Below are 27,508 nucleotides of genomic sequence, written 5' to 3' on the forward strand. Positions count from 1 at the left end.
CTACATCTCCTTCTCAATACGCTGCATCATGTTGCCCATAGCACTGCCAGTGCTAACCACTGCACTGCAACTCAGTTGCTGAGAAGTAGGCAACTGAAAAAAGTCACCCAAAAGTTGACGCTCTGGACAGTCTGGATACCCCGTGATGCTAAAGCTACCTCTGCTATTAATCTGTGCTGACCCTCTACTGCTACTGCAATCTGCACTGTGCCTCCTGCATTGCTACAACCTCCACTGCGCTGCTTCAGACTCTGGCACTCTAGCTCTACCATTATTGCTCCATCATCCCTCGCACCAACTAACTTCCGTCGTTCTACTATTGTCGTTAAGGGCTCTCGTAGCCGTATGTGATCCAAGAGTTTGGGCACCTCAAGGATCTTGCCCCCTCGTGTAGTCCTCTCGACTACAACTCTATATCTCCCCACCTCTTCTCCAGAGGTGCATGAGCACTCATGGCACAATCCTCGTCATCGTCCTCCTTGTTAGCTTTCACTAGAGTAGCCTTCGAGTCAGACTTCTCTTCCTTGTCCTTCTTCCGAGGGCACTGAGTGCCGAAATGTTCCAGTTCCCCACATCTGAAGCATCTGATTTTGGTTATGTCTTTCTTTTTCTTCTTCTGCTACCCTTGCTTTCCTGCTGATGCGAGAGCTGCGTCCTCTTCTTCCTCCTTTGTCGTTGCTTCCTGCCTTGGTTAATCGCCTGATCTCTTCCTGTCGAAGAGCTGCTCACATCTCCTTCGAACTGGGGAGAGAAGCCCTGCCTAAGATGCTCTGGACAAAGGTCTCCCAGCCTTCAGTGACTGCATTTAGGGTAGTCCTGACCATGAACTCAGGATCTGGTGTAGACCACACAAAAGTGAGTTGGTCTCGAATCTCTTGCAACATAAGAAGGGATCAATGTTGGAATTTCTAAGTTTGACACATTAGAAACCCTTCATGCACTTTACTGATTTATTCCTACCTACTTGTTCTGTCAATTAGCAAGTTATTTACCATGTAAATACTGGAAATAAATACAAATGCATGCTCAACACATTACAAATCAACAACTGAAGGAAATAGAAACAAGCACACAAGTGACATCGTTGTTTCTGGACTAATGTCCCTGGAATGCGGGAAAACCGTTGCAGATATCTGAGGGTTTGATTTATTAAGCAGTTTCAAAATACAATTTGGGTGCCAAATCCGGCTCACCCAACAGAGAAAATTCTCAGCAGTAGTACCTCTCTACTCGGAAGTAGATATTCCGGCTGAAACCCTGGATAAACATTCGGACAGCTCCACAGCTCCAAACGAAACCCCAGCGTCAGCCTCTAGGGACTGCGACAACCTCTCTCTAGCCCAGCATTAGCCCAGCGTCACTCCGGCTTGGCCCGCATCAGACTCTGGAGGCACTGCGTCAACCCTCTGGCCCTCTGCGTCACCCATGCTGGCCTTCTAAGGCACTGCGCAGCTCCTGGCTACCTCTGTGTGAGCCCTGGCTGCCTCTGCGTGAACGCTTGGCTGCTTCTGTGTCCCTCTCTCTGGCTATTACGCTGATCCTCCCAGTGCTATCTCTGCCTCTCTGCTTTTGTATTCGCTACCTCTCAGCTCAACTCTGATCACTCTCTCAACTTTCTCAGCAAACCCAGTCCCAGAAAGTCGAAATCTTGATCTCTTGGTGTGTTCTCCAAGTGACCCTCAAGCCTTCTCTTATACTTTTCTCATTGACAAATTAACGGCCGAGATTAAGTCTCTAATCAATAACTAAGATTAGATCTGGCTTGATCCATGACTTTTGGACCATTCTAACACAGTTTTATATTAATTCACATTAATATTTTAATCTCCCTTAGTTTAGACTTAGGGACTCCATTAAAGATATTAATTATTTTAATATCTCCCAAACTATTTAGAATCTGCCCAAACCCTTTCTGGGTATTGGAGATCTCATGTGCCTTAGCCTCTCCACCAATTTTCGTGGCTAGAGCACATCCAATGCTACCCAAAATCAACACTCCCTCTTAGCGAGGACTGTGCTCTAGTAATAATCCTCACTGAGCATCACTCTGATCATCTGACATCGGTCCCTGTGCTGATGCTAGGCCTGTTGCCCAACAACCTCTGCACTGTTGCATCCTGTATTGCTACCCATGGCCCTGCCACTGCCACTGCTACATCCGTACTGCAACTCCCTCTGCATTCGTGCTACTGCCCATGGCCTTGCCACTGCCATTGCTGCATCTACACGGCAACCCCCCTCATTACACTGCATTGTGCTACCCATAGCACTATCACTACTAACTGCTGCACTGCAACTTAGTCACTGAGAAGTAAGTAACTGATCTCCCAACTCTAGCATCTCTGTCAAGCTAGAAACACTCCTAATGTTGAAGCTCCCTCTATCATTGACAAGTGCTCCCTCTCTGACCTCTGCGTTGCCACAACAACTCCATGCATCTCGCACCGTTGCACACCTCTGTGTGCCATCTTGCACTGGTGCAACACTCCCGTGCCTCTCACACTGTTACAACCTGCTAGCCTCGCGTTGTTCTAGGAATCCTGCACTGTAGCTCCCTCTGTCGCTCCATCCACATCCGTCTCTACTGACATCCACCAATACTGTTACTCTTCTTCGGGGCTCCTGTAGCAAGGTCTAATCCAAGAGGCTGGGTACCTTGAGGATCATGCCCCTCATCGCATGTAGTCTGTTTGACTACAACTCGATGTCTCTCCACTCCTGAAGTGGCACATGAGCACTCATGGCACAATCATCGTCTGTCTCAACTTCCTTCTCTACCCTTGTTGGTGCTGCCTTGGTCTTGGAGGCCTCTCCCTGACTCTTCTTCCTTGGACACTGGGTCGCATGACGACCCAGCTCTCCACAGTGGAAGCATTTGACCTTGGAGAGGTCCTTCTTCTTCCGTTTCTCCTGCTTTCCCTCAGATGATAGGGAAATATCTTCCTCCTCCTCCTTCTTGATTCTGATCCCCTTGCCGCTGCTTCTCGCCTTGCTCAGCCTTCTGATCTCTTCTTGGCGAAGAGCAGCCCACATTTCCTCCTAATCTGGAAGGGTCTTCCTGCCCAATATGCTCTGGACAAACACCTCCCAGTCTTTTGAGACTGCGTTTAGGGTTGTTCTCACTATCAATTCTGGATCCGGCGTTGCCCGTATGGAAGTCAGCTGATCCCCTTGCCGCTGCTTCTCGCCTTGCTCAGCCTTCTGATCTCTTCTTGGCGAAGAGCAGCTCACATTTCCTCCCAATCTGGAAGGGTCGTCCTGCCCAATATGCTTTGGACAAACACCTCCCAGTCTTTTGAGACTGCGTTTAGGGTTGTTCTCACTATCAATTCTGGATCCGGCGTTGCCCCTATGGAAGTCAGCTGATCTCGGATCTCCTTCAATCGATCGAGGAATGGGTCGATATGTTCTCCCTTCTTCATTTGGTATGATCGCAACTGATTTTCTAGTAGCATCTTCCTCTGCATGGAAGTATGCTGCTACAACTTGGTCAGGGCCTCCCACATCTCCTATGTCATGTTCTTCTCGGAAATATATGGTACTATATGATCCTTGACCCCGTCAAGGATGATACTCTTAGCCCTTGCCATTGCATCCTCGTACCTGTCGTTATCAGTCGAGTGAACTGGGATAGCTATCGTCCTCAAGGCGAAGTGATTGACACGATTCCTATCTAGTACGGATAAGATTTTGGCCTTCCAGACTACGAAGTTTGAGGCTCCGTCCAGTCTGTCCTGGTCTCTTACTCCATGTAGTGCCATTTCACTGCTCCTCTACTTCCCTCCTGGATGTTCTCCATATGACTCTTCTGAGCCTCGATTTCCCTCCTGGAAACCCTTATGCCAATGTCAAGATGCCCCTCTCCAATCATCTGTGCAACTGCAACACTGATCTGGATTCCTTGGCTAGAAATCCACCTCGGCAGCAACTCCCTCTACCTTGGCCTTGCCTTGTTAGGTACTGTCCTGACTACAGTACCCACCGACTCCACTCTGCAACTTACCCACAGCCTCCTAAACCCCAGCAAACTGAAGGTTAGAGCTCCTAGGCTTTGCGCAATCCTGGCACCGACAAATCAGCTTCCTTAGCCAACTGCGTCAACCCTCCTAGCCTCTACGTGGCTCTGTGTGAACCTACCTTTGCCTCCTTCAACCTCTGCGCTACCTCTTCCTGGCTCAATCTTGATGACGCAGGCATTGTGTCACCCCTTCCTTGCTTCTACTCTACTAGGAACAACTTCTGTCACTCGGGACAACGATTTTCTATTGTTGCTGCTCTATTCGGTTGATGCCCTCAATTCTCCTGTGACCTACAACCACCCTCTGATACCATGTTGGAATTTCTAAGTCTAACACGTTCGAAACCCTTCATGCACTTTACTGATTTATCCCTACCTACTTGTTCTATTAATTAACAAGTTATTTACCATGTAAAATATTGGAAATAAATACAAATGCATGCTCAACACATTACAGATCAACAACTGAAGGAAATAGAAACAAACACACAAGTGACACCATTGTTTTTGGACTAATGTCCCTGGAAAAACCCAATGGAGGAAAACTGGTGCAGCTATCTGAGGGTTTGATTTATTAAGCAGTTTCAAAATACAATCTAGGTGCCAAATCCGGCTCACCCAACAGACAAAAATCTCAGCAGTAGTACCTCTCTACTCGAAAGCAGATATTCTGGTTGAAACCTCGGATAAACACTCCGGTAGCTCCACACCTCCAATCTGCCCCACGAAACCCCAGCATCAGCCTCTAGGGATTGCGCCAGCCTCTTTCTGGCCCAGCGTTAGCCAGCATCATTCTGGCTTGGCCCGTGTCAGCCTCTGGAGGCACTACGTCAGCCCTCTGCCCCTCTGTGTCACCCACGCTAGCCCTTTGAGGCACTGTGCAGTGCTTGGATGCCTCTGCATGAGCCCTAGCTAGCAATGCGTGAACCCTTGGCTACTTCTGCGTCCCTCTCTCCGGCTACTGCGTTGATCCTCCCAGTGCTATCTCTGCCTCTTTACTTCTGTAGACACTGCCCCTCAGCTGCAACTCTGATCACTCTCTCAACTTTCTCAGCAAACCCAGCCCAGAAAGTCGAAATCTTGATCTCTTGGTGTGTTCTCCAAGTGACCCTCAAGCCTCCTCTTATAATTTTCTCATTGACAAATCAACGGCCAAGATTAAGTCCCTAATCAACGGCTAAGATTAGATCTGCCTAGATCCATGACTTTTGGACCATTCTAACACAGTTTTATATTAAAATATTAATTATTTTAATATCTCCCAAACTGTTTAGAATCCGCCCAAACCCTTTCTGGGTATTGGAGATCTCATGTGCCTTAGCCTCTGCACCAATTTTCGTGGCTAGAGCACATTCGATGCTACCCCAAATCAACAATCGGTTTCTTCTCCCTTCTGCATTTGATACTATCTCAGCTAGTTCTCAAGCAACATCTTCCGTTGGTCGGAATTTCCCTCATACAAGGTGGTCAAGGCCTCCCACATTTCCCTTGTTGTTTCCTTTTCAGCAATATGTGGGATCACATGATCCTTGACCCCCTCCAAGATCATGCACTTCGCCTTTGCCTGAGCCTCTTCGTATTTCTTGAAAGGATCAATATCGACCGGTACAACAACCACTTTCAAGGCATAATCCTTGATGGAATTCTTGTCCAACACTGCTAGGATCCTGGCCTTTTGACAAATATCTTGCACTGCCACTGCAAGAGACCCTCCTAGCCTATGTCAGCGCTACGTGAGCCCCTCCTGGGCTGCATAAGCTTTTGCGCTGCCTCTCTGATGCTACTGTTGCCTCTCTGAACTCCTTTCTGATCCAAATCTCTGCTTCTGCCCCTTTCAATACAACTCAGAAAAATCGAACTAATTTGATCACTTGGTGTATCTCCAACTGACCCTCAAACCTCGTCTTATACTTTTCCTGTTGATGAATCAATGACCGAGATTAAGTCCCTAATCAACGGCTAAGATTAAAACAGACTTGATCCTCGCCTCTTAGAAGCTTCTCACCCGTATTTTTATTAATACCTATTAATATTTTTATTTTTCCTAAGTTTAGACTTAGGAAGCCATTAAAAATATTAATTATTTTAATAACTCACAATCAGGGCGGCATTTCTCCAAACAATTTCTGGGTCTTGGAGCTAGAGCACATCCGATGCTATCGAAAATCAACACTCCCTCTTAGCGAGGAATGTGCTCTGGCAATACTTCTCAATAGAAGCATCACATTGATCTATGGCATCGGTCCTCTGTGCTGCTGATGCTTGGCATGTTTCCCTTCATCCACTACACGGTTGCATCGTGTACTACGCCCATAACACTTCCACTGTCACTACTACATCTGTACTACAGCTCCTTCTCAATATGCTGCATCATGTTGCCCATAGCACTGCCACTGCTAACTGTTGCACTGCAACTCAGTTGCTGAGAAATAAGCAACTGAAAAAAGTCACCCAAAAGCTGACATGCTGATCTATCTGGATATCCCGTTATGCTAAAGATACCTCTATTGCTAATCTGCGCTGACTCTCTGCTGCTAGTGTGCTGCTATATTTTTCTCTTTGCCTGCTGCAACCTCCACTGTGCTGCTTCAGACTCTAGCACTCTAGCTCTAACACTGTTTCTCCATCATCCCTCGCACCAACTGACTCCCGTCGTTCTACTACTATTGTTAAGGGCTCCCGTAGTCGTATGTGATCCAAGAGTTTGGGCACCTCAAGGATCCTGCCCTCTCGTGTAGTCCTCTTGACTACAACTCTATATTGCCCCTCCTTGTCAGCTTTCACTGGAGCAGCCTTCGAGTCAGACTTCTCTTCCTTGTCCTTCTTCCGAGGGCACTGAGTGGTGAAATGTCCCAGTTCCCTACACCTGAAGCATCTGATTTTGGTTATGTCTTTCTTTTTCCTCTTCTACTACCCTTGCTTTCCCACTGATGCAAGAGCTGCATCCTCCTCTTCCTCCTTCTTGACTCTGACTCCTTTGTCGTTGCTTCCTACCTTGGTTAACTCCCTGATCCCTTCTTGTCGAAGAGCTACCCACATCTCCTCCCAACTAGGGAGAGAAGCCCTGCGCAAGATGCTCTAGACAAAGGTCTCCCAGTCTTCAGTGACTGCATTCAGAGCAGTCCTGACCATGAACTCAGGATCTGGTGTAGACCCCACGGAAGTGAGCTGGTCTCGAATCCCTTGCAACCTGAGAAGGAAGGGATCGATTTCTTCTCCACCTGATACTGTCTCAGTGTTGAATTTTCTAAGTTTATTCGTTAGAAAATTAATCTGTATTATGCTGGTTTATTTCTTCTACTTGTTTAAGAATTGAACAAGTTATTTAATACATTAAATACCAAAATAAACACAATACAATCACAACATTTACAGATCATCAACTGAAAGAAAACAAGCACACAAGTGACACCATTATTTTTGGACCAATGTCCTCGGAAAAACCCAATGCGGGAAAACAGGCGCAGCTATTCAGAGGGTTATATTATTATGCAATCTCTCTGAGTAAAACTGGGTGCCTAATCCGGCTCACCTGACAAAGAAAAATACAGGACAACAATACCTCTATGTTTTGAAACAGGTATTCAGAAAACCTGTCCCACGAAACCCTCTTTGGCACAATCGAAGTTCAGCACTGGCCCTTCTGGCCTCTGCGCCAGCCCCAGGACTCTCTGTGTCAACCCTCTGAGGCACTGCGCAGCCTCTAAGAGCCTCTGCGTCACTCCCTCTTAGGCATTGTGCTGCCTCTATTGGGCTCTGCATAGCCTGGACTGACTACTGCTCTCACTCTCTCTACTTCTTTGCTGGTCTCCTAGTATTGTCCCTGCCTCTCTGCCTCGTACTCACTGCCCCTCGCTGCTGATCATTGATTCAACTTTGCTTAGCAACCCCGCTCTAGCGAAATGAATGACTGATCACTCTGGTGTGTTCTCCCACTGACCCTCAAGCCTCTTCTTATACTTTTCTCGTTGGCACATCAATGGCCAAGATTAAATCTCTAATCAATAGCTGAGATTAGATTTGGCTTGATCCATGACTTTTGGACCCTTCTAACCCAAATTTATATTAATACCCATTGATATTTTATTTTTCCTAAGTTTAGACTTAGGAACTCCATTAAACATATTAATTATTTTAATATCTCCCAAATCAAGTACAATCTGTCCAAACCATTTCTGGGTCTTGGAGATCTCATCTGCTTTAGCCTCTCCACCAATTTTCATGGCTAGAGCACATCCGATGCTACCCCAACTCAACACTCCTTCTTAGCGAGGACTGTGCTCTAATAATACTCCTCACTGAGCATTACCATGATCATCCGGCACCGGTCTCTGTGTTGATGCTAGGTCGCCCTGCCCAACATCGTCTGCACTGTTGCATCTTGTACTGCTGCCCATGGCTCTGTGACTGCCACTGTTACATCCATACGGCAGCGCCCTCTGCATCCGTGTTGTTGTTGGTCCATCCTCCCAGCACTGCATCTGCACTACATCCCGCTCTCATCATGCTGCATCGTGCTACTGCATATTGCTACTGCACTGCAACTCAGTAACTGAGAAGTAAGTAACTAATCCACCCAACTTCCAACATCCCTATCAGGCTAGAAACACTCCCGATGCTGAAGCTCCCTCTGTCACTAAGAAGTGCTCCCTCTCTGGCCTCTGCGCTGCTGCAACAACTTCATGCATCTCGCACCTTGCACACCTCTTTGTGCCATCCTACACTGGTGCAACACTCTCGTGCCTCTAGCACTGGTGCAACCTACTAGCCTCGCGCTGCCGAGGGACTCCTGCACTTTAGCACTCTTTGCCACTTCATCCGCATTGGTTTCTACCAACATCCGCTAGTCCTGCTAGTCCTCTTCGGGGCTCCCGTAGCAAGGCATAATCAAAGAGGTTGGGTACCTCAAGGATCCTGCCCCTCATCGCCTGTAGTCCTCCTGACTACAGCTCAATGTCTCCCCACTTCTTCTCAAGTGGCACATGAGCACTCATGGCACAATCGTCATCCTCCTCGACTTCTTTCTTCGCCCTTGCTAGCACTGCCTTCGACTCAGAAGCCTCTCCCTTGTTCTTCTTCCTCAAACACTGGTTCGCAAAATGACCCAGTTCCCCACAATGGAAGCACTTGACCTTAGAGAGGTCCTTCTTCTTCCTCTTCTCCTGCTTTCCCGTAGATGCTAGAGCCACATCCTCTTCTTCCTCCTTCTTGATCCTGACCCCTTTGCTGTTATTCCCCGCCTTGGTCAGTCGTCTGATCTCTTCTTGACAAAGAGCCGCCCACAATGCTTCCCAATCCAGAAGCTTCTTCCTGCCCAGAATGCTCTGGACAAATACCTCCCAATCCTTGGAAACTGTGTTAAGCGCGGTCCTCACCATCAATTCCCCATCCGGCATGGCCCCTACGGAAGTTAGCTGGTCACGGATCTCCTTCAACCGATCGAGGAAGACATCTATCTGCTCTCCCTTCTGCATCTGGTATGCCCTTAGGTGATTCTCCAGGAGCATCTTCCTCTGCACAGAAGTATGATGGTACAATGTCTTCAAAGTGTCCCACATCTCCTTTGTCGTTTCCTTCTCGGCAATATGTGGTACCACATGATCCTTGACCCCATCAAGGATGATGCACTTTGCCTTAGCCATTGCCTCCTCGTACCTATCAGTTTCTACCGAGTCAACTGGGATAGCCATCATTCTCAAGGAGAAGCCCTTGATGCGATGTTTGTCTAAAATGGACAAGATCATGGCCTTCCAAACCACAAAGTTGGACGCTCTGTCCAGCCTATCCTGATTTCTCAGCCCATTCACGGCCATCTTGCTGCTCTTCTGTCGACTCTTCCAAGTCTCTATACTTCCCTCCTGGAAGTCCTTTGTTCGACTCTTGCTGAGTCTCTCTACTTCTCGTTTGGAAGTTCTCCTCTGGACTCCCTCTGAGTCACAATTTCCCTCCTGGAAATCTTTCTACCAACACCAAGTTGCTCCACTCTGATCGTCTGTGCAACTACAACACTGATCTGGAATCCTTGGCTAGAAATCCGCCTCGGTAGCAACTCCCTCCACCTTGGTCTTGCCCTGTTAGGTACTATTCTGACCACAGTACCCTAGTAGCTTCACTCCGCAAATTACCCACAGCGTTCTATGCCCCAACAACTGAAGGATTGAGCCACTTGGCTCTACGCAATCCCGACACCTGCAAATCAGTTCCCCAGCCAACTGTGTCAGCCCTCCTGGCCTCTACATGGCTCTGCGTGAGCCTAATTATGCCTCCCTTAGCCTCTGCGTTGCCTCTCTCTGGCCCAGAATGATGATGCAGTCCCTCTACGTCACTCCTTCCTCTATCGCCTTTTGTAAGGATCAACTCTGTCACTAGGGACAACTGAATCTACTACAATGCTCTACTCGACTGATGCCTTCAGTTTTCCTGTGATCTGCAACCAAGCTCTAATACCATGTTGAATTTTCTAAGTCTATCCATTAGAAAATTAATCTGTATTCTGTTGGTTTATTTCTTCCATTTGTTTAAGAATCAAACAAGTTATTTAATACATTAAATACTAAAATAAACACAATACAGTCACAACATCTACAGATCATCAACTGAAAGAAAACAAGCACACAAGTGACACCGTTATTTTTGGACCAATGTCCTCGAAAAAACCTAATGTGGGAAAACCGACACAGTTATTCAGAGGGTTATATTATTATGCAGTCTATCTGAGTACAACTGGGTGCCTAATCTGGCTCACCTGACAAAGAAAAATACACGGAAGCAATACCTCTATGTTCGGAAAAAGGTATTTAGAAAACCCGTCCCACGAAACGCTCTCCGGCACAACCAAAGCTAGTGCTGGCCCTTCTGGCCTCTGCATCAGCCTCCTGCTGAATTGCGTCAGCCCTAGGACTCTCTGCGTCAACCCTCTGAGGCACTGCGCAACCTCTAGGAGCCTCTGCGTCACTCCCTCTGAGGCACTGTGTTGCCTCTGCTGGGCTCTGCGTAGCCTGGACTGACTACTGCTCTTGCTCTCTCTACTTCTCTGCTGGTCTCCTAGTATTGTCCCTGCCTCTTTGCCTCGTTCTCACTGCCCCTTGCTGCTGATCATTGATTCAACTTTGCTTAGCAACCCCGCTCTAGCGAAATGAATGACTGATCACTCTGGTGTGTTCTCCAACTGACTCTCAAGCCTCTTCTTATACATTTCTTGTTGGCACATCAATGGCCAAGATTAAATTTCTAATCAACAGCTGAGCTTAGATTTGGCTTGATCCATGACTTTTGGACCCTTCTAACCTAGTTTTATATTTGTTGACCACTACCGGTCAACTCCCCATGCAGTGCCCCTCCTCTTTTCTTGGCAAAAGGGGTTGCACCTGATCGACATGTCCGTGCCATCCTGCAGTCATCAACAACTTGATCATTTTGATTGTAAACCCAGTCTGCATGTATGAATTGTAAATAATCCTAGCAAATATGAGTCGTGTATGTAAATTGCCTAGGTGGACCTAACTTTCTAGTGGTAATCTACGTCTCGGAAGGTTTTTCGTCTCACCGATCAATGATCGGCAGAGTTTTCCTTCAACCTGACCCCAAAGCCGGGATGGATTTTGCCATTAGAATTTTAGGAGAATCCTAGTGTGTTAATCTGCTAGATTATAGTTGTGTCGCAGAACTGAGTGGTTTATGAGGGTCTATGTTAAGTGGGTTTGTCCCCTTAAGATGTAAATTGTAAAAGTCATGATGTAATGTGTCTTGAGGGTTAGAAAATGTTTTATATCCCCTCATGAGTCCTAAGTCCTAGGAGATTTTTTCCAAAGGCTAAGTTCGAGGATCCATTTTAAAATGAATTAAAAAAATAAAAAAATAAATAAAAATAATAAAATAAATAAAAATTAAAAAAATTTAAAAAAAGAATAAAAAATTATAAAATAAGGCAAAAACCCTAAATAATAAAATAATAATATTTTAAGTGAATGCATGCAAAATATTATTTTTTAATAATTCGACGGATGAGATTAAGAGATGTCTTGATCTCCATCGACGGTCGAGATCATTTCAACATGGATCACTCGAACTAGCCGTTGGGATCATTTCCTTTATATAGGGTGCTAGGAGTCATTTCAGATCAATAAGATCTGTGAGTCTGGTACTGAAGAAGCTCTCTTGTAATCTGTTTTCTGGTTAATAAAAGAAGACTTTGGGGTCCAAATCTTGCTGGTGTTACTCTCTGGAAATGCTGTGAGATTGTTTAATTTTCTGCATATGTTATTTTCAGCCATTAATAATAGCTTATTGTAGAGTATTGTGAGCACAGGTATCTTGTTCACTTGCTAGGGTTTGAGTGTTGTTAGGGTTTCTGAAGTAATGGCAGGTATCTCCATTACTTTTTGAGATCTAGCAGCATTTTTGCCCTCTTTACTGATGGTTGAAGTGAGCTGTGCAGGAAAACTCTTACTGAAGAAGATTGCCGGGCGTTAGGGGAAGTTCTCGGCTGAACCAGCCAACTCCCGCAAGCATTTTTTGCTGAGCCCAGTTGGATTTGATCCTGGGTCTATCATTTAGTTTATTTTTCTAATTTGCATGAGAGATTTTCTGAAGTTCTTCACAGTGAAAACCTGAAATTTTTATTCTTTAAAATATTTCTGTGCTTATTGCTGAATCTGGCTGTTAAGGGGCCAAATCTGTAAATCAATCAGCTGATCTAGGGTTTTAATTTTTTGTTTATATACAGGTTTAATTAGGTTTTTCCAGTTTTGGTTTCAGGCATATATTTTCCTTGGGTGATCTTGTCCTTTCAGGTTTGCAGGATTATTAAAAATTTCTAAGGCAAGGGTTTTGCAGGCAGCTTGATTCCCTGAGCGCGGAAAGAAGAGTCTCGAGAGAAACATCGTGGAAAATGTGTACAGGCCAAACAATGAAACAACGTTTCATGTGAAATTGTCGGTGTATATTTCTGCGTGGGAACTTCAGAGAGCATTCGAAATTATAAGCTATTTTCCATCAAACCAGACAATTGGCACATAAATCGTCCTCAGGATTTCTTTTAAATAGATTTCGAATTCTGTTTGTTGCACCGCCATCGCCCGAGCATCACGTTATTTGTTTTATGGGCCAAGTAACTTTTGTGAAAGCGTTGAGAGCGTAAGCTACGTTTTCGGTGCTCCTTCTATTCCATCACCTGCAGGCAGTTCACACGGCAGGCAGCAAGCAAGTCTCAAATCGATTTAGCAAATCCGATTCAAAACGAAATCATTCCCTGCAGAATTCTTCACGCGAGTTTATTCTTCAGACGCCCGCAAACGCTAGGTAAAAAAGCCGATATCGACCATCAGCATCCTCAGGACGGTTTTAAATTTTCGATCTCCACTACTCGAATCGATTTGCAAAGCCTGTGTGAAGCTCTCCCACGCAGTGGCTGCATACGCTTGTCCGCCGTCAAAAGGAAACCGTGTCCACTTCATTCAGCTCCACGAACCTGCAAATGCTCACGTTTTTTTCTTGTCCACCGTAGAAGGGTTTTTCGCCAGCGAAAAGGAACAGGTTTATTCTCTTCCCGCAGGCCCGTCGAGCGCTTCACCTGAGTTCACGTTATGTTTTCTTTTGTTTTATTTAGGGGCTAACGCATGATTTTCGGAATGTCTAGGCTCTTCATGTTTTTGTCTTTAGATTTAGGTTATGGTTTTATATGTTTAGTTTTAGATTTAGTTCTTTAGCTTTATTTTCATATGTTTTAATTCTAAATTTTTAAAAAATATAAAAATCGAATTTAGTTAGGACATTAGTTATTTTTTTTTTTTTTTTTTGATTTAGAGATAATATTTATGTATATAGTTTAAATTTCTTTAGGGTTTTGATATAGTTTAAACGTTTAGATTTTAAAGTATTTTTTATAAAAAAAAAGAAGGGATTTTTCACTTTTTAGATTTTAGTTTTAATTAGATTTTAAGTTTGGTTTTGTTTTAAAATATAAAAAAATAAAAAATTTCATAGGTTTTAGGCTTAGTTTTAAATTTTTATAGTTAGGTTTTAGATTAATTTTAATTTAGATTTTTTTTTTATCTTTTGGGTTCTGTTTAATATTAAAAAAAAAAAAAAAATTGAAAAAGCTTGTGGAAAATTTCCTTGTTTGCCAGATCCAGTTGTTCTCGGGAAATATCACGCTTATCTGATGTGGATCTTAAAGATTAGCTGCATGTGGTCTCTTGTTAGTATTTTACATGATTGTTTAAAGCATCTATTGAAAATTTTCTTAAACTACTGGATATTGCAAGAACGTTATTGTTTCAACTGATATCTTGCGTCGTTCTAGCTTTCATGATAGGTGCTTGCTCTGCATGGTTTATATTGTTGCAGCATCTGATAATTAAACGATCAAAAATTTACTCCATAAGGCACTGGTCTTTTCATTTCTAAATCCATCTAGTGCTTATCGTGTATCGTGTCTCCCACCCAACTGTTTGGCAGTTGGTCTTCATTATCTCACAGGGTCTACCCCCCTTAGCCGCGGGAGACAGGCTTAAACGGAGGGATCGGGGATCAGAGTGACAGCCCCCGGTCTGAGCGTTGTCGTGTCAATCTGCGCGACAACATTTTTTGGCACCGTTGCCGGGGACATAGTTTTTCTGTTCCTGGAATTTCATCGACATTCATTTTCTCATCTTTCTCATCTCTCATTTTGAGCTGGCAGATTCAACCTTTGAGGTTATCATTTGGATCTTTTATTGCCTTATTTTTCGCCATATCAATAGCATCTCTTCGGTTTGTTTCTTGTTTGGGTGGCGACTCCATTTTCTCATTTTTCCCAGACAAGAAGCTTTCCTCATATCTTCTTGTGATTCCTTTTTGGATCTTAGAATCAGATTCATTGTTCAAGTGGCGACTCCACTTCTCTCATTTCTTAATTTTCTTGAGCAGAAATCTCTTTCTATCATCCATTTGATCCCTTATTGTTCATCATGGATTATTCATTTAAACCTTGTCATTTTACTGATAATCTCCATGATTTTTCGAAAGAGGCCATTTCTAAATTATTTAAGTTCTCGGGTGGTGATTCGGTCGCTGTTAGACAACATTTAAACAGGTTTACTTGTGTAATGATCATATATTGTAGACTTTCTCAATATAATCATGAAGATTTCAAGACGCGTCTATTTGTCCATTCTTTAGAGGGTGATGCCTTGAATTGGTTTAATAATTTTCCTAATGATTTTTTCACTTCTTTACAAGACATTCTCAATGCTTTTAAAGATAGATATGATAGTCCAAACAGCTTGCCTTCTACCTCTAAAATTGTGCAAAAGGAAGAAAGTAATCATATTAAAGGTCCAGCTGTTGAACAAAGATTTCAAGATCAGAATGTGTCATCCACCAGTACTAATGCAGATCAAGTCCATGATACTGGAAAATCAGGGACAAATGACAATGAAAAGGAAGAGCAAAAGCAAATTATACAAGAACTAATGATGCTGGTAAAAAATATGGAGGCTAATCAAACTAATTATGTCAATGACGTGAGAACTTTGTGCACCCTCCTTGAAAAACGTAATAGGGAGATAGAGATTATGCAAAATCAGCATGCTAAAGAAATTGAGGCCATGAAGACTAATCATGAAACTGAAATTAGATTCATGCAAAGCAAGATGTCAGGCTTAGAAGAAAATATGGCGACCATGAAAGCTGATCATGATAGGGAAATTGATTCTATGCAAAACAAGTTATTAATTATGGATCATCAGTTGGCCACCATGCAAGCAAATCATAAAGAAGAAATAAACTCTATGCAGTATTTCTTGATGAACTTAAAGGAAAAGACCGATAAAGTAATAAAAGATATGGAAGAAGACCATGCCAGGCAAATCAGTGATTTAAAGGTTGAACACTCTAGTCAGATGGATGCCATTAAAATACAGGTTCAAAAGTTTCAACAATGGTCAAAGGATGAGAGAGACCAGGGGACATCAACAGATCAGGAGCCTTCTCATTTGTTGCAACAAGTTCCATCTTATTATGAGAAGGTCATTGGTTCGATTGAAAAATGGTTAGTTCAAGGTGATCCAGATAGACTGAAAAATGATAAGGATCAGATGCAGGATAAAAAAAGACATGTCACGCATATCTCACATACTTCATCTGATAGCTTTGAAACAGAAAGTTGCATGTCATCAGTAACACAACCTGCCACAAAGAAAAAGCGTAAGAGAAAGAGAATGAGACGAAGATTTGATGCATCAGACGGTCGCGAGTAGCTTGATTTTCGGATAGGAAAAAGTCCTACCATATGCAAAATTGAACATGGCACATCCGACAAGCAGCCGACAGACTTGCCTGAAAGCAGGCAAATGCTCAGTATGCACTATATTGAACACATCTGATGCCATGGGGCATCTTTTGTATCGTATTTCTAACCCTACTCCTTGTTTTTTTCCGCATTTTCATTTTTGTTTTAGGATTAGATTTATTTTTTCTAGATAGTTAATAAATGAAGAGCTTTTATCTTTCTTGTGCTTAATGTATATGATGATTTTTGGATGGACGCTACTTATTTTTGTGTTGTATGGATGCATATTCTGGATTCTTACATTCCTGCAAGCAGCAACGTGTCCCCAAGTAGAGCCAGATGTTGACCACTACCGGTCAACTCCCCATGCAGTCCCCCCCCTCTTTTCTTGGCAGAAAGGGGTTGCACCTGATCGACATGTCCGTGCCATCCTGCAGTCATCAGCAGCTTGATCATTTTGATTGTAAACCCAGTCTGCATGTATGAATTGTAAATAATCCTAGCAGATATGAGTCGTGTATGTAAATTGCCTAGGTGGACCTAACTTTCTAGTGGTAATCTACGTCCCGGAAGGTTTTTCGTCTCACCGATCCATGATCGGCAGAGTTTTCCTTCAACTTGACCCCAAAGCCGGGATGGATTTTGCCATTAGAATTTTAGGAGAATCCTAGTGTGTTAATCTGCTAGATTATAGTTGTGTCGCAGAACTGGGTGGTTTATGAGGGTCTATGTTAAGTGGGTTTGTCCCCTTAAGATGTAAATTGTAAAAGTCATGATGTAATGTGTCTTGAGGGTTAGAAAATGTTTTAAATCCCCTCATGAGTCCTAAGTCCTAGGAGATTTTTTCCAAAGGCTAAGTTCGAGGATCCATTTTAAAATGAATTAAAAAAATAAAAAAATAAATAAAAATAATAAAATAAATAAAAATTAAAAAAAATTAAAAAAATAATAAAAAATTATAAAATAAGGCAAAAACCCTAAATAATAAAATAATAATATTTTAAGTGAATGCGTGCAAAATATTATTTTTTAATAATTCGACGGAAGAGATTAAGAGATGTCTTGATCTCCATCGACGGTCGAGATCATTTCAACATGGATCACTCGAACTAGCCGTTGGGATCATTTCCTTTATATAGGGTGCTAGGAGTCATTTCAGATCAATAAGATCTGTGAGTCTGGTACTGAAGAAACTCTCTTGTAATCTGTTTTCTGGTTAATAAAGAAGACTTTGGGGTCCAAATCTTGCTGGTGTTACTCTCTGGAAATGCTTTGAGATTGTTTAATTTTCTGCATATGTTATTTTCAGCCATTAATAATAGCTTATTGTAGAGTATTGTGAGCACAGGTATCTTGTTCACTTGCTAGGGTTTGAGTGTTGTTAGGGTTTCTGAAGTAATGGCAGGTATCTCCATTACTTTTTGAGATCTAGTAGTATTTTTGCCCTCTTTACTGATGGTTGAAGTGAGCTGTGCAGGAAAACTCTTACTGAAGAAGATTGTCGGGCGTTAGGGGAAGTTCTCGGCTGAACCAGCCAACTCCCGCAAGCATTTTTTGCTGAGCCCAGTTGGATTTGATCCTGGGTCTATCATTCAGTTTATTTTTCTAATTTGCATGAGAGATTTTCTGAAGTTCTTCACAGTGAAAACCTGTAATTTTTATTCCCTAAAATATTTCTGTGCTTATTGCTGAATCTGGCTGTTAAGGGGCCAAATCTGTAAATCAATCCGCTGATCTAGGATTTTAATTTTTTGTTTATATACAGGTTTAATTAGGTTTTTCCCGTTTTGGTTTCATGCATATATTTTCCTTGAGTGATCTTGTCCTTTCAGGTTTGTAGAAATTTCTAAGGCAAGGGTTTTGTAGGCATCTTGATTCCCTGAGCGCGGAAAGAAGAGTCTCGAGAGAAACATCGTGGAAAATGTGTACAGGCCAAACAATGAAACAGCGTTTCATGTGAAATTGTCGGTGTATATTTCTGCATGGGAACTTCCGAGAGCATTCGAAATTATAAGCTATTTGCCATCAAACTAGACAATTGGCACATAAATCGTCCTCAGGATTTCTTTTAAATAGATTTCGAATTCTGTTTGTTGCACCGCCATCGCCCGAGCATCACGTTATTTGTTTTATGGGCCAAGTAACTTTTGTGAAAGCGTTGAGGGCGTAAGCTATGTTTTCGGTGCTCCTTCTATTCCATCACCTGCAGGCAGTTCACACGGCAGGCAGCAAGTAGGTCTCAAATCGATTCAGCAAATCCGATTCAAAACGAAATCATTCCCTGCAGAATTCTTCACGTGAGTTTATTCTTCAGACGCCCGCAAACGCTAGGTAAAAAAGCCGATATCGATCATCAGCATCCTCAGGACGGTTTTAAATTTTCGATCTCCACTACTCGAATCGATCTGCAAAGCCTGTGTGAAGCTCTCCCACGCAGTGGCTGCATACGCTTGTTCGTCGTCAAAAGGAAACCGTGTGCACTTCATTTAGCTCCACGAACCTGCAAATGCTCACGTTTTTTTCTTGTCCACCGTAGAAGGGTTTTTCGCCAGCGAAAAGGAACAAGTTTATTCTCTTCCCGCAGGCCCGTCGAGCGCTTCACGTGAGTTCACGTTATGTTTTCTTTTGTTTTATTTAGGGGCTAACGCATGATTTTCGGAATGTCTAGGCTCTTCATGTTTTTGTCTTTAGATTTAGGTTATGGTTTTATATGTTTAGTTTTAGATTTAGTTCTTTAGCTTTATTTTCATATGTTTTAATTCTAAATCTTTAAAAAATATAAAAATCGAATTTAGTTAGGACATTAGTTATTTTAATTTTTTTTTGATTTTGATTTAGAGATAATATTTATGTATATAGTTTAAATTTCTTTAGGGTTTTGATATAGTTTAAACGTTTAGATTTTAAAGTATTTTTTATAAAAAAAAAAAGAAGAAGGGATTTTTCACTTTTTAGATTTTAGTTTTAATTAGATTTTAAGTTTGGTTTTGTTTTAAAATATAAAAAAATAAAAAATTTCATAGGTTTTAGGCTTAGTTTTAAATTTTTATAGTTAGGTTTTAGATTAATTTTAATTTAGATTTTTTTTATCTTTTGGGTTCTGTTTAATATTTAAAAAAAATAATAAAAAAATTGAAAAAGCTTGTGGAAAATTTCCTTGTTTGCCAGATCCAGTTGTTCTTGGGAAATATCACACTTATCTGATGTGGATCTTAAAGATTAGCTGCATGTGGTCTCTTGTTAGTATTTTACATGATTGTTTAAAGCATCTATTGAAAATTTTCTTAAACTACTGGATATTGCAAGAACGTTATTGTTTCAACTGATATCTTGCATCGTTCTAGCTTTCATGATAGGTGCTTGCTCTGCATGGTTTATATTGTTGCAGCATCTGATAATTAAACGATAAAAAATTTACTCCATAAGGCACTGGTCTTTTCATTTCTAAATCCATCTAGTGCTTATCGTGTATCGTGTCTCCCACCCAACTGTTTGGCAGTTGGTCTTCATTATCTCACAGGGTCTACCCCCCTTAGCCGCAGGAGACAGGCTTAAACGAAGGGATCGGGGATCAGAGTGACAGCCCCCGGTCTGAGCGTTGTCGTGTCAATCTGCGCGACAACAATATTAATACCCATTAATATTTTATTTTTCCTAAGTTTAGACTTAGGAACTCCATTAAAAATATTAATTATTTTAATATCTCCCAAATCGAGTACAATCTATCCAAACCATTTCTAGGTCTTGGAGATCTCATCTGCTTTAGCCTCTCCACCAATTTTCATGGCTAGAGCACATCCGATGCTACCCCAAATCAACACTTAGTTGGTTCTCAAGCAACATCTTCCATTGGTCGGAAGTTCCCTCATACAATGTGGTCAAGGCCTCCCACATTTCCCTTGTTGTTTCCTTTTTAGCAATATGTGGGATCACATGATCCTAACCCCATCCAAGATCATGCACTTCGTCTTTGCCTAAGCCTCCTCATATTTGTTGAGAGGATCAACATCGACTGGTATAACAACCACTTTCAAGGCATAATCCTTGATGCGATTCTTGTCTAAGACTGCCAGGATCCTAGCCTTCCCAAGGAATAACTTGTTAATTAATAGAACAAGTAGGAAGAAATAAATCAGAAAGTACAAGAAGGATTTCTAACAGTTAAACTTAGAAATTCCAACATGGTATTAGAGCGTGGTTTCAGATCACAGGATAACTGAGGGCATCCGCAAAGCAGAGCAGCAACAGCAGAAACAGTTGTCCCGAGTGACAAAAGTTGTTCCTAGCGGAAAAGCAACAAGGGGTGACGCAGTGCCTGCGTCATCAGTTCGAGTCGGAAAGAGGATTAGCGCAGTGGCAGAGAGGAGCAACCCTAACCTACGTAGTGCCCGGTCATCTTTCTCAGTGAGGAAGGATTGACACCCGTGTCCAGGAGCTGCAGATTTTGCTGGTGTCGAGATTGCGCAGAGCCTAGAGGCTCTAACCTTCAGTTTGCTAGGGCATAGGAGGCTGTGGGTAAGTTGCGGAGTGAAGCTGGTGGGGTACTGTGGTCAGAAAAGTACCTAATGGGGAAAGACCAAGGAGGAGGGATTTGTTGTCAAGGATTTCTAGCCAAGAAACCCGGATCAATGGTGCAGCTCCACTAATGATCAGAGTGGGGGCATCTCGACATTGGCAGAGGGGTTTTCAGGAGGTAAATCGAGGCTCGGAGGGAGTCACACCGAGAACTTCCAAGAGGGAAGTAGGGAGACTCGAAAGAGTCGAAAGAGGAGCAGCGAAATGGCAGTGAATGGGGAAAGAGATCACGACAGACTGGACGGATCCTCTAACTTCGTAGTCTGTAAGGCCGAGATCTTGTCCGTTCTAGATAGGAATTGTCTCAAGCACTTTGCCTTGAACACGATAGTGATCCCAGTTGACCTGGCTAAGAACGAAAAGTACCAAGTGGCAATGGCAAGGGCCAAGAGCATCATGTTTGACGGGGTCAAGGACCATGTAGTACCACATATTGCCAAAAAGGACACGGCAAATGCAATGTGGGAGGCCCTGACGAAATTGTATCGGCATACTTCCATGCAGAGGAAAATGCTACTAGAAAATTAGTTGCGGTCATACTAGATGCAGAAGGGAGAACAAATAGACACCTTCCTCGGTCGATTGAAGGAGATCCGGGATCAACTGACTTCCATAGGGGCCACATCGGATGAGGAGATGATGATGAGGACCGCATTAAATGCAATCTCAAAGGATTGGGAGGTATTTGTTTAGAGCATACTGGGCAGGTCAACTCTTCCAGATTGGCAGGAACTGTGGGCGACTCTTCGTCAAAAAGAGATCAGAAGGCTAACCAAGGCGGGAAGCAGCGGCAAGGGGGTCAGAATCAAGAAGGAGGAAGAGGAGGATGTTGCCCTAACATTTTAGGGAAAGCAGGAGAAATGGAAGAAGAAGGATCTCTCCAAGGTCAAATGCTTCCACTGTGGGGAATTGGGTCACTATGCGAGCCAGTTTCCAAGTAAGAAGAGCAAGGGAGAGGCTTTTGAGACCAAGGTTGCGCCAGCAAGGGTAGAGAAAGAAGTGGAGACAGATGATGACTGTGCCATGAGTGCTCATATGCCACTTGAGAGGAAGTTGGGAGGCATCGAGCTATAGTCAGACGGACTACAAGCAATGAGGGGCAGGATCCTCAAGGTACCCAACCTCTTGGATTATACCTTGCTACAGGAGCCCCGAAGAGGAGTAGTAGGACTGATAGATGTCGGTAGAGACGGATGCGGATGGAGCAACAGAGGGAGCTACAGTGCAGGAGTCCCAGGACAGCGTGAGGCAACAGTGCGAGATGCACAGAGTTGTTGTAGTAGCGCAGAGGTCAGAGAGGGAGCACTTGTCAGTTACAGAGGGAGCTTCAGCGTCAGGAGTGTTTCTAGCCTGACGAAGATGTCATAGTTGGGAGATTAGTTACTTACTTCTTAGTAACTGAGTTGCAGTGCAGATATTAGCAGTGGCAATGTTATGGGCAGCATGATGAGAGGGGTTGCAGTGTAGATGCAGCAGTGGCAGTGGCAGGACCATGGGTAGCAGCACGGATGCAGAGGGAGTTGCCGTATAGATGCAGCAGTGGCAGTGGCAGGGCCATGGGTAGCAATACATGATGCAATAGTGCAGAGGATGTTGGGCAGCAGGCCTAGCATCAGCACAGGGACCGATGTCGGATGATCAAGGTGATGCTCAGTGAGGAGTATTACTAGAGCACAGTCCTCGCTAAGAGGGAGTGTTGATTTGGGGTAGCATTGTATATGCTCTAGCCACGAAAATTGGTGGAGAGGCTAAAACACATGAGATCTCCAATACCCAAAAATGGTTTAGGCAGAATCTAACCAGTTTGGGAGATATTAAAATAATTAATATTTTTAATGGAGTCCCTAAGTCTAAACTTAGGGAAAATAAAATATTAATGTGAATTAATATAAAACTGAGTTAGAATGGTCCAAAAGTCATGGATCAAGCCAGATCTAATCTTAGCCGTTGATTAGGGACTTAATCTTGGTCGTTGAAATGTCAACGAGAAAAGTATAAGAGGAGGCTTGAGGGTCACTTGGAGAATACACCGAGTTGATCAAGAATTCGATTTTTTGGGGCAGGGCTTGCTGAGGAAATCAAAGGAGTGATCAAAGTTGCAGCTGAGGGGCAGTGAATGCAATAGCAGAGAGGCAGAGATAGTATCGGGAGCATCAGTGTAGAAGCCAGGAGAGGTTTGGCGCAAAGCCAGCTAGAGGCCACGTAGAGGCAGCCAGGAGTTGCACAGAGCCTGAGGAGGGCCAGCGTGGGAATGCAGAGGCTCCAGATGCTGACGCAGAGCCCAGAGAGGCTGACGTTGGGCCAAAGAGGTTGACGCAGACCGTAGTGGTTGACATTGGGAGATTTCGTGGAGCAGATTAGGGTTGATATCTGTCTCCGACTGAGAGGTACTACTACCGAGGGTATTCTCTATTGGGTGAGCCATTTCTGGCACCCAGATTGTATTATGAAATTGCTTAATAATAAAACCCTCAGATAGCTACATTGGTTTTCCCGCATTGGGTTTTTCCGGGGACATTAGTCCAAAAATAACAGTGTCACTTGTGTGCTTGTTTTTCCTTCAGTTGATGATCTGTATGTGTTGAGGCTGTACTTGTATTTATTTTCAGTATTTACATGGTAAATAACTTGTTAATTAACAGAACAAGTAGAAAGAAATAAATCAGAAAGTACAGGAAGGATTTCTAACAATTAGACTTAGAAATTCCAACATACAGGCTTCCTATGTGTGCTTTATATTATTATTTTGAGATAATACATAGTGTGTGCAGGTACTCAATCCTTGGTCTCCAAGTTCATAGACTGTGGGCAAGGGTTACTTTGCTTGGATCTCTAGTTTTTATATGGTGGATTGAATCTTCGCTTGGGCTATAGTGAGCATTAATTTTTTTGAAACATTTTAGCCATTCTTTCAAGGAAAAAATATCATAAAAATTATTTTCTCAAAATCTATTTTAAAAACCCATGTATATTTTGTAAATTAATTTTGTAATTTAAATTGTAAATTATTTTTCTAACTTGGGTTGGGGTTTTTAGATTCATTTTGTATATATTTGGGGTTTGGGTGTTGTAAATTTTATTTTTGTAGGTTAGATCAAGGAGTCAAGTGGAAGAGCTAGATCTAGGCCCTTGAGAGTAAGATCTAGTCTCTTGAAATTTTTTGTAGTGTTTCCATGGAAGAATTTTCAGAAAATCAAAGAGCTGAAGCATAAAAATTTTGGAGCAAGGGTTTCAAGCTTTTAAGGGCTTTTAAGGGCTTCTAGCCCTTCAGCCTTTCTCCCTCCAGTGTCTTGGTTTCTGTCCCTCCCAGGGCTAGTCGTGACCCTTAGGGGCTGCGGTTTCCCTTCTTTAGCCTAGCCACAGGCCCAAAAGGCCTTGCGGCCTCCTCTTTGGCCCTCCTATGCTTGCCGCAGGCCTTCCCTCCTCCTCTCCTCCTCTTGGCCTCCCCTCTCTTAGCCCCCTTCCCTCTCAACCGTCCTCCCTCGGCCTTCCTCCATCCTCCCTCAACGTTCTCCTCGGCCTCATCTCCCTCTCTCCTTAGGCCATAGCCCTCTAAGGGCTTGCAACTCCCTTTCCTCGGCGTTTAGGCCATAGGGCATAGGCCTTATGGCTCTTCCTAGGCCTCTAAGCCCTCCATCCCCCTAACGATAGCATCATTGGGCATAGCATTGCCTCTTTGAGGCCTTATTCTTTATTTTTGGGCCCCGATCTACCATCCTAGCCATTTTATCCCCACAATTTTGTGTCTCTTAGCCTTGTTCTCCATTTTCTTCGCCTCTTTTGCCCTAAATTAACCTGAAACCCTAATCTGATGTTTTAAGGCTAAATACTTGGCGGTTTTGCAGGCTTAATGTCTCAAAATTCATATTTTTCAAGCGACAACGTGATCCCAAAATTTCAACGAATTTCAACTATGGGATCTTCAAGGTCTTGAGCCTAGGGTTTGACCTCTAAACCTTTGTTTTGCTTTGGTTTTATTATAGTAGTCAAATCACTAGTATATAAGCTCTAAAATCACATTTTAATTGGCAAAATCAATTAGAATTGCAAAATCTAATTTTTCACAAGTTTTGGCCACTTCGACATCTCTCATTTGACCAAGATCCAACATTTTAGCTTGCTAGAACTCACTGCATAACTGTGAAATTCAAGTCTGAAATATTTCTGAAGCATATTTTCAATAAAAGAAATAAATTGAATTTTCAGTTTCTGATCAAAGCTTACTATTTTTAAATATTTTGGGCATCATCTTCAGTATTTTTAGCTTACTAATCTGTCACTAATTTACTGTCGTAATACATTTATCAATTCTGAAATTTCTGAATCACACCTCCTAAAAGCCCTAAAATTTGAAAATTTTGAGTTCTAGTACATTTTTACTATTTTTGGGCATATTAACCATCTATTTTTGGTATTCTTAGCTCATTGATCTGTGGTTGTTCACTGTTGTAAACTAACAATCAGATTTGAAATATCATTGAATACATCATCACTAAGTGGGCTAAATAAGTTAATTTACGTTTGCTAATCATTGAGAAATTTATGTTTTATGTCTAAGGAAAATTTCATGATTTGAAGTGATTTCCTCACTGCTGTTATAAGCAATGTTGCACAAAGCGCGATCGGGATTTAATCGGCGCCGGGAAAAAAGCGGAAAAAATCGTTAAAAGCGGGAAAAAAGCGGAAAAAAGCGGGAAAAAAGCGTTTGGCACAAAAATATTCATTTTTTTTCAATTTTTTTAATATCTAAACCATCTACAACATAAAATAAATACATTGACACATAAATATGATAAAAAAACTAATATATAAGATGTTTAATATCATTTCTAGCGCTAAAATCACACATAACATTGAATCATGTCCTGAATAGTAAGTCCTGAGTCCCAACTCAGCCTCAAAATATCAACAAAAAATATGATAATGTATCTCATCATGTCATAATGTCATATACAATAAAATGAAAGTCTAATCCTATTGATTTCCTCTGCCCCTCTTGCGAGAAAATGGCACAACTTTCTGTTTCCCTCTAGATGTAGAAGCTGGTGCCTGTGCTGGTGGAAATGGCAGTGGAGTCTGACGTGCTCTAGAAGCTGAAGAACTAGTAGTAGCAGCTACAGGAGGCTGAGGTGGACGGAGACCACGTCCTCTACTGGTGGTAGTGGTAGCCCGGGTAGGCGGTGTCACCTCCTCCTCCTGCTCCTCCTCCTCCTGCTCCTCCTCCTCCACTTGCTCCTCCTCCTGCTCCTGCTCCTGCTCCTCCTGCTCCTCCTCCTCCCCCTCCTCCTCCCCCTCATCCTGCACTAACCAATCATCAGTGGGATCCATGAGAGGCCTCTCGGTCTCAACCCTCCATTCAGCAGTGGTGTCAATCCCATCCAATGAGATGGCTTCCGTATCAGGTGTCTTCTCTAGTTGTCTCACCCACAATCGAAGATTGTAGTAGACATAGACCATGTCATTAAGTCTATGGGACTCCAACCTGTACAAAGTTCATGAAATAATAATTAATAATTAATATTGTAAAAAAAATATTGTTTAAAACTTTAATGAATTCAAAAATTTATTTGGAAATTTGCAATATTTTAAATGTTTAAGTGTTAACCTATTGCGCTTCTTGTTGTGTATTTTTTCAAATACACTCCAATTGCGCTCACATCCCGAGGAGCTGCATGTTTGGCTGAGGATGCGTACGGCAAGATTTTGCAAAAGGGGTACTCTGCCACCATACATCTTCCACCATGCGTCTACAACAAAATTACAAATAAAATTTTAAATAAACATAAGAAAAAAATGGAATTTGAAGAGACAATGAAATTTGAAACAAAGTTACAAGGTACAAACTAAAAAATACCTGGCATTTTAATCGTCCTATCAATGACAACCATCTCAAAGCCAAATGTGCCACCTGACAACTTATATTGCTCAATTTGTCTAGAGATCTCCATACGTTCTTCTGGAGATCTCACCATCTTCTGGACACAGGTTAATAATCCTTCCACGACCTCAACATCAAAATTAAACCCACATGCATAAGAAAATGCAGGGTTCAGGAAAAGCCCAGCAGCATGAATGGGACGATGGAGTGTGTTGTTCCATCGCTCATCAATGACTGCCCATAGAAGGAGTTGTCTCTGAAACCCATCATCTCCCTTATCATCATAGTAGGACCGAATGGCTTCTTTGGCCTTGTCCATGGCTCCATACAAATAGCCCATTACGGGCTTCTCACCATCAACCAACCGAAGAACCTTTACCAAAGGTTCAGTAACAGCGCACACCTCCTGCACTCCCGCCCAGAAGTCTTCCTGGTATGAAACTAGTCTGCACACGGCTTCTCCTTCTGGTTTGCGGCTCATTGGCGAAGCACGCCACTCCTCTGAAAGAAACATTCTCTTCAAATCCCACATAGAATTCAAGAGGGATTGAAGAGATATGAAACTCGTCGCAAACCGTGTAATGGCGGGGCGCACCAACTCTTTGTTGTTGGTGCATTTTCTCATCAAGCTAAGCACAAATGTGTGGTTGTAAATAAATTTTGTGATGCTTTTTGATGAGTCAACAACCTCTTTGACAAAGGGAATTTTCCCTATGTCCTCTAACATCAAATCAATACAATGGGCAGCATAAGGTGTCCAAAATAA

The 27,508-nt window shown here is 42.7% G+C and overlaps 2 protein-coding genes across 2 annotated transcripts in view; one reads left to right on the plus strand and one right to left on the minus strand.

Annotated features, from left to right (window-relative positions):
* On the minus strand, nt 1-26,628 carry LOC149144981 (uncharacterized). Its single transcript, XM_089448638.1, has 3 exons — nt 26,470-26,628; nt 26,052-26,346; nt 1-93 (listed from the first exon to the last, which is right to left on the minus strand). Exons 1-3 carry the CDS (start codon nt 26,595-26,597, stop codon nt 1-3), a joined length of 516 nt encoding a protein of 171 aa, XP_089304764.1. The 5' UTR covers nt 26,598-26,628.
* PRMT7 (protein arginine methyltransferase 7) overlaps nt 1-27,508 on the plus strand; it is a 467,255-nt gene that overhangs the window by 340,631 nt on the left and 99,116 nt on the right. The window lies entirely within an intron of this gene.

This window comes from Pinus tabuliformis, chromosome X (assembly GCF_031772625.1).
Source record: "Pinus tabuliformis cultivar Carrire ecotype Pingquan chromosome X, CPIR1, whole genome shotgun sequence".
NCBI classification, from domain to species: Eukaryota; Viridiplantae; Streptophyta; class Pinopsida; order Pinales; family Pinaceae; genus Pinus; species Pinus tabuliformis.

What these genes read in the sequence shown, in the direction of transcription:
- LOC149144981 (XM_089448638.1), bottom strand. Translation starts at nt 26,597, where the DNA reads ATGTATGGTGGCAGAGTACCCCTTTTGCAAAATCTTGCCGTACGCATC. An exon ending in CACAACAAGAAGCGCAATAG is followed by an intron (nt 26,347 to 26,469) that starts GTTAACACTTAA and finishes AACTTTGTACAG; the next exon opens with GTTGGAGTCCCATAGACTTA. An exon ending in AGGAGGAGCAGGAGGAGGAG is followed by an intron (nt 94 to 26,051) that starts GTGACACCGCCT and finishes GACTTTTTTCAG; the next exon opens with TTGCCTACTTCTCAGCAACT.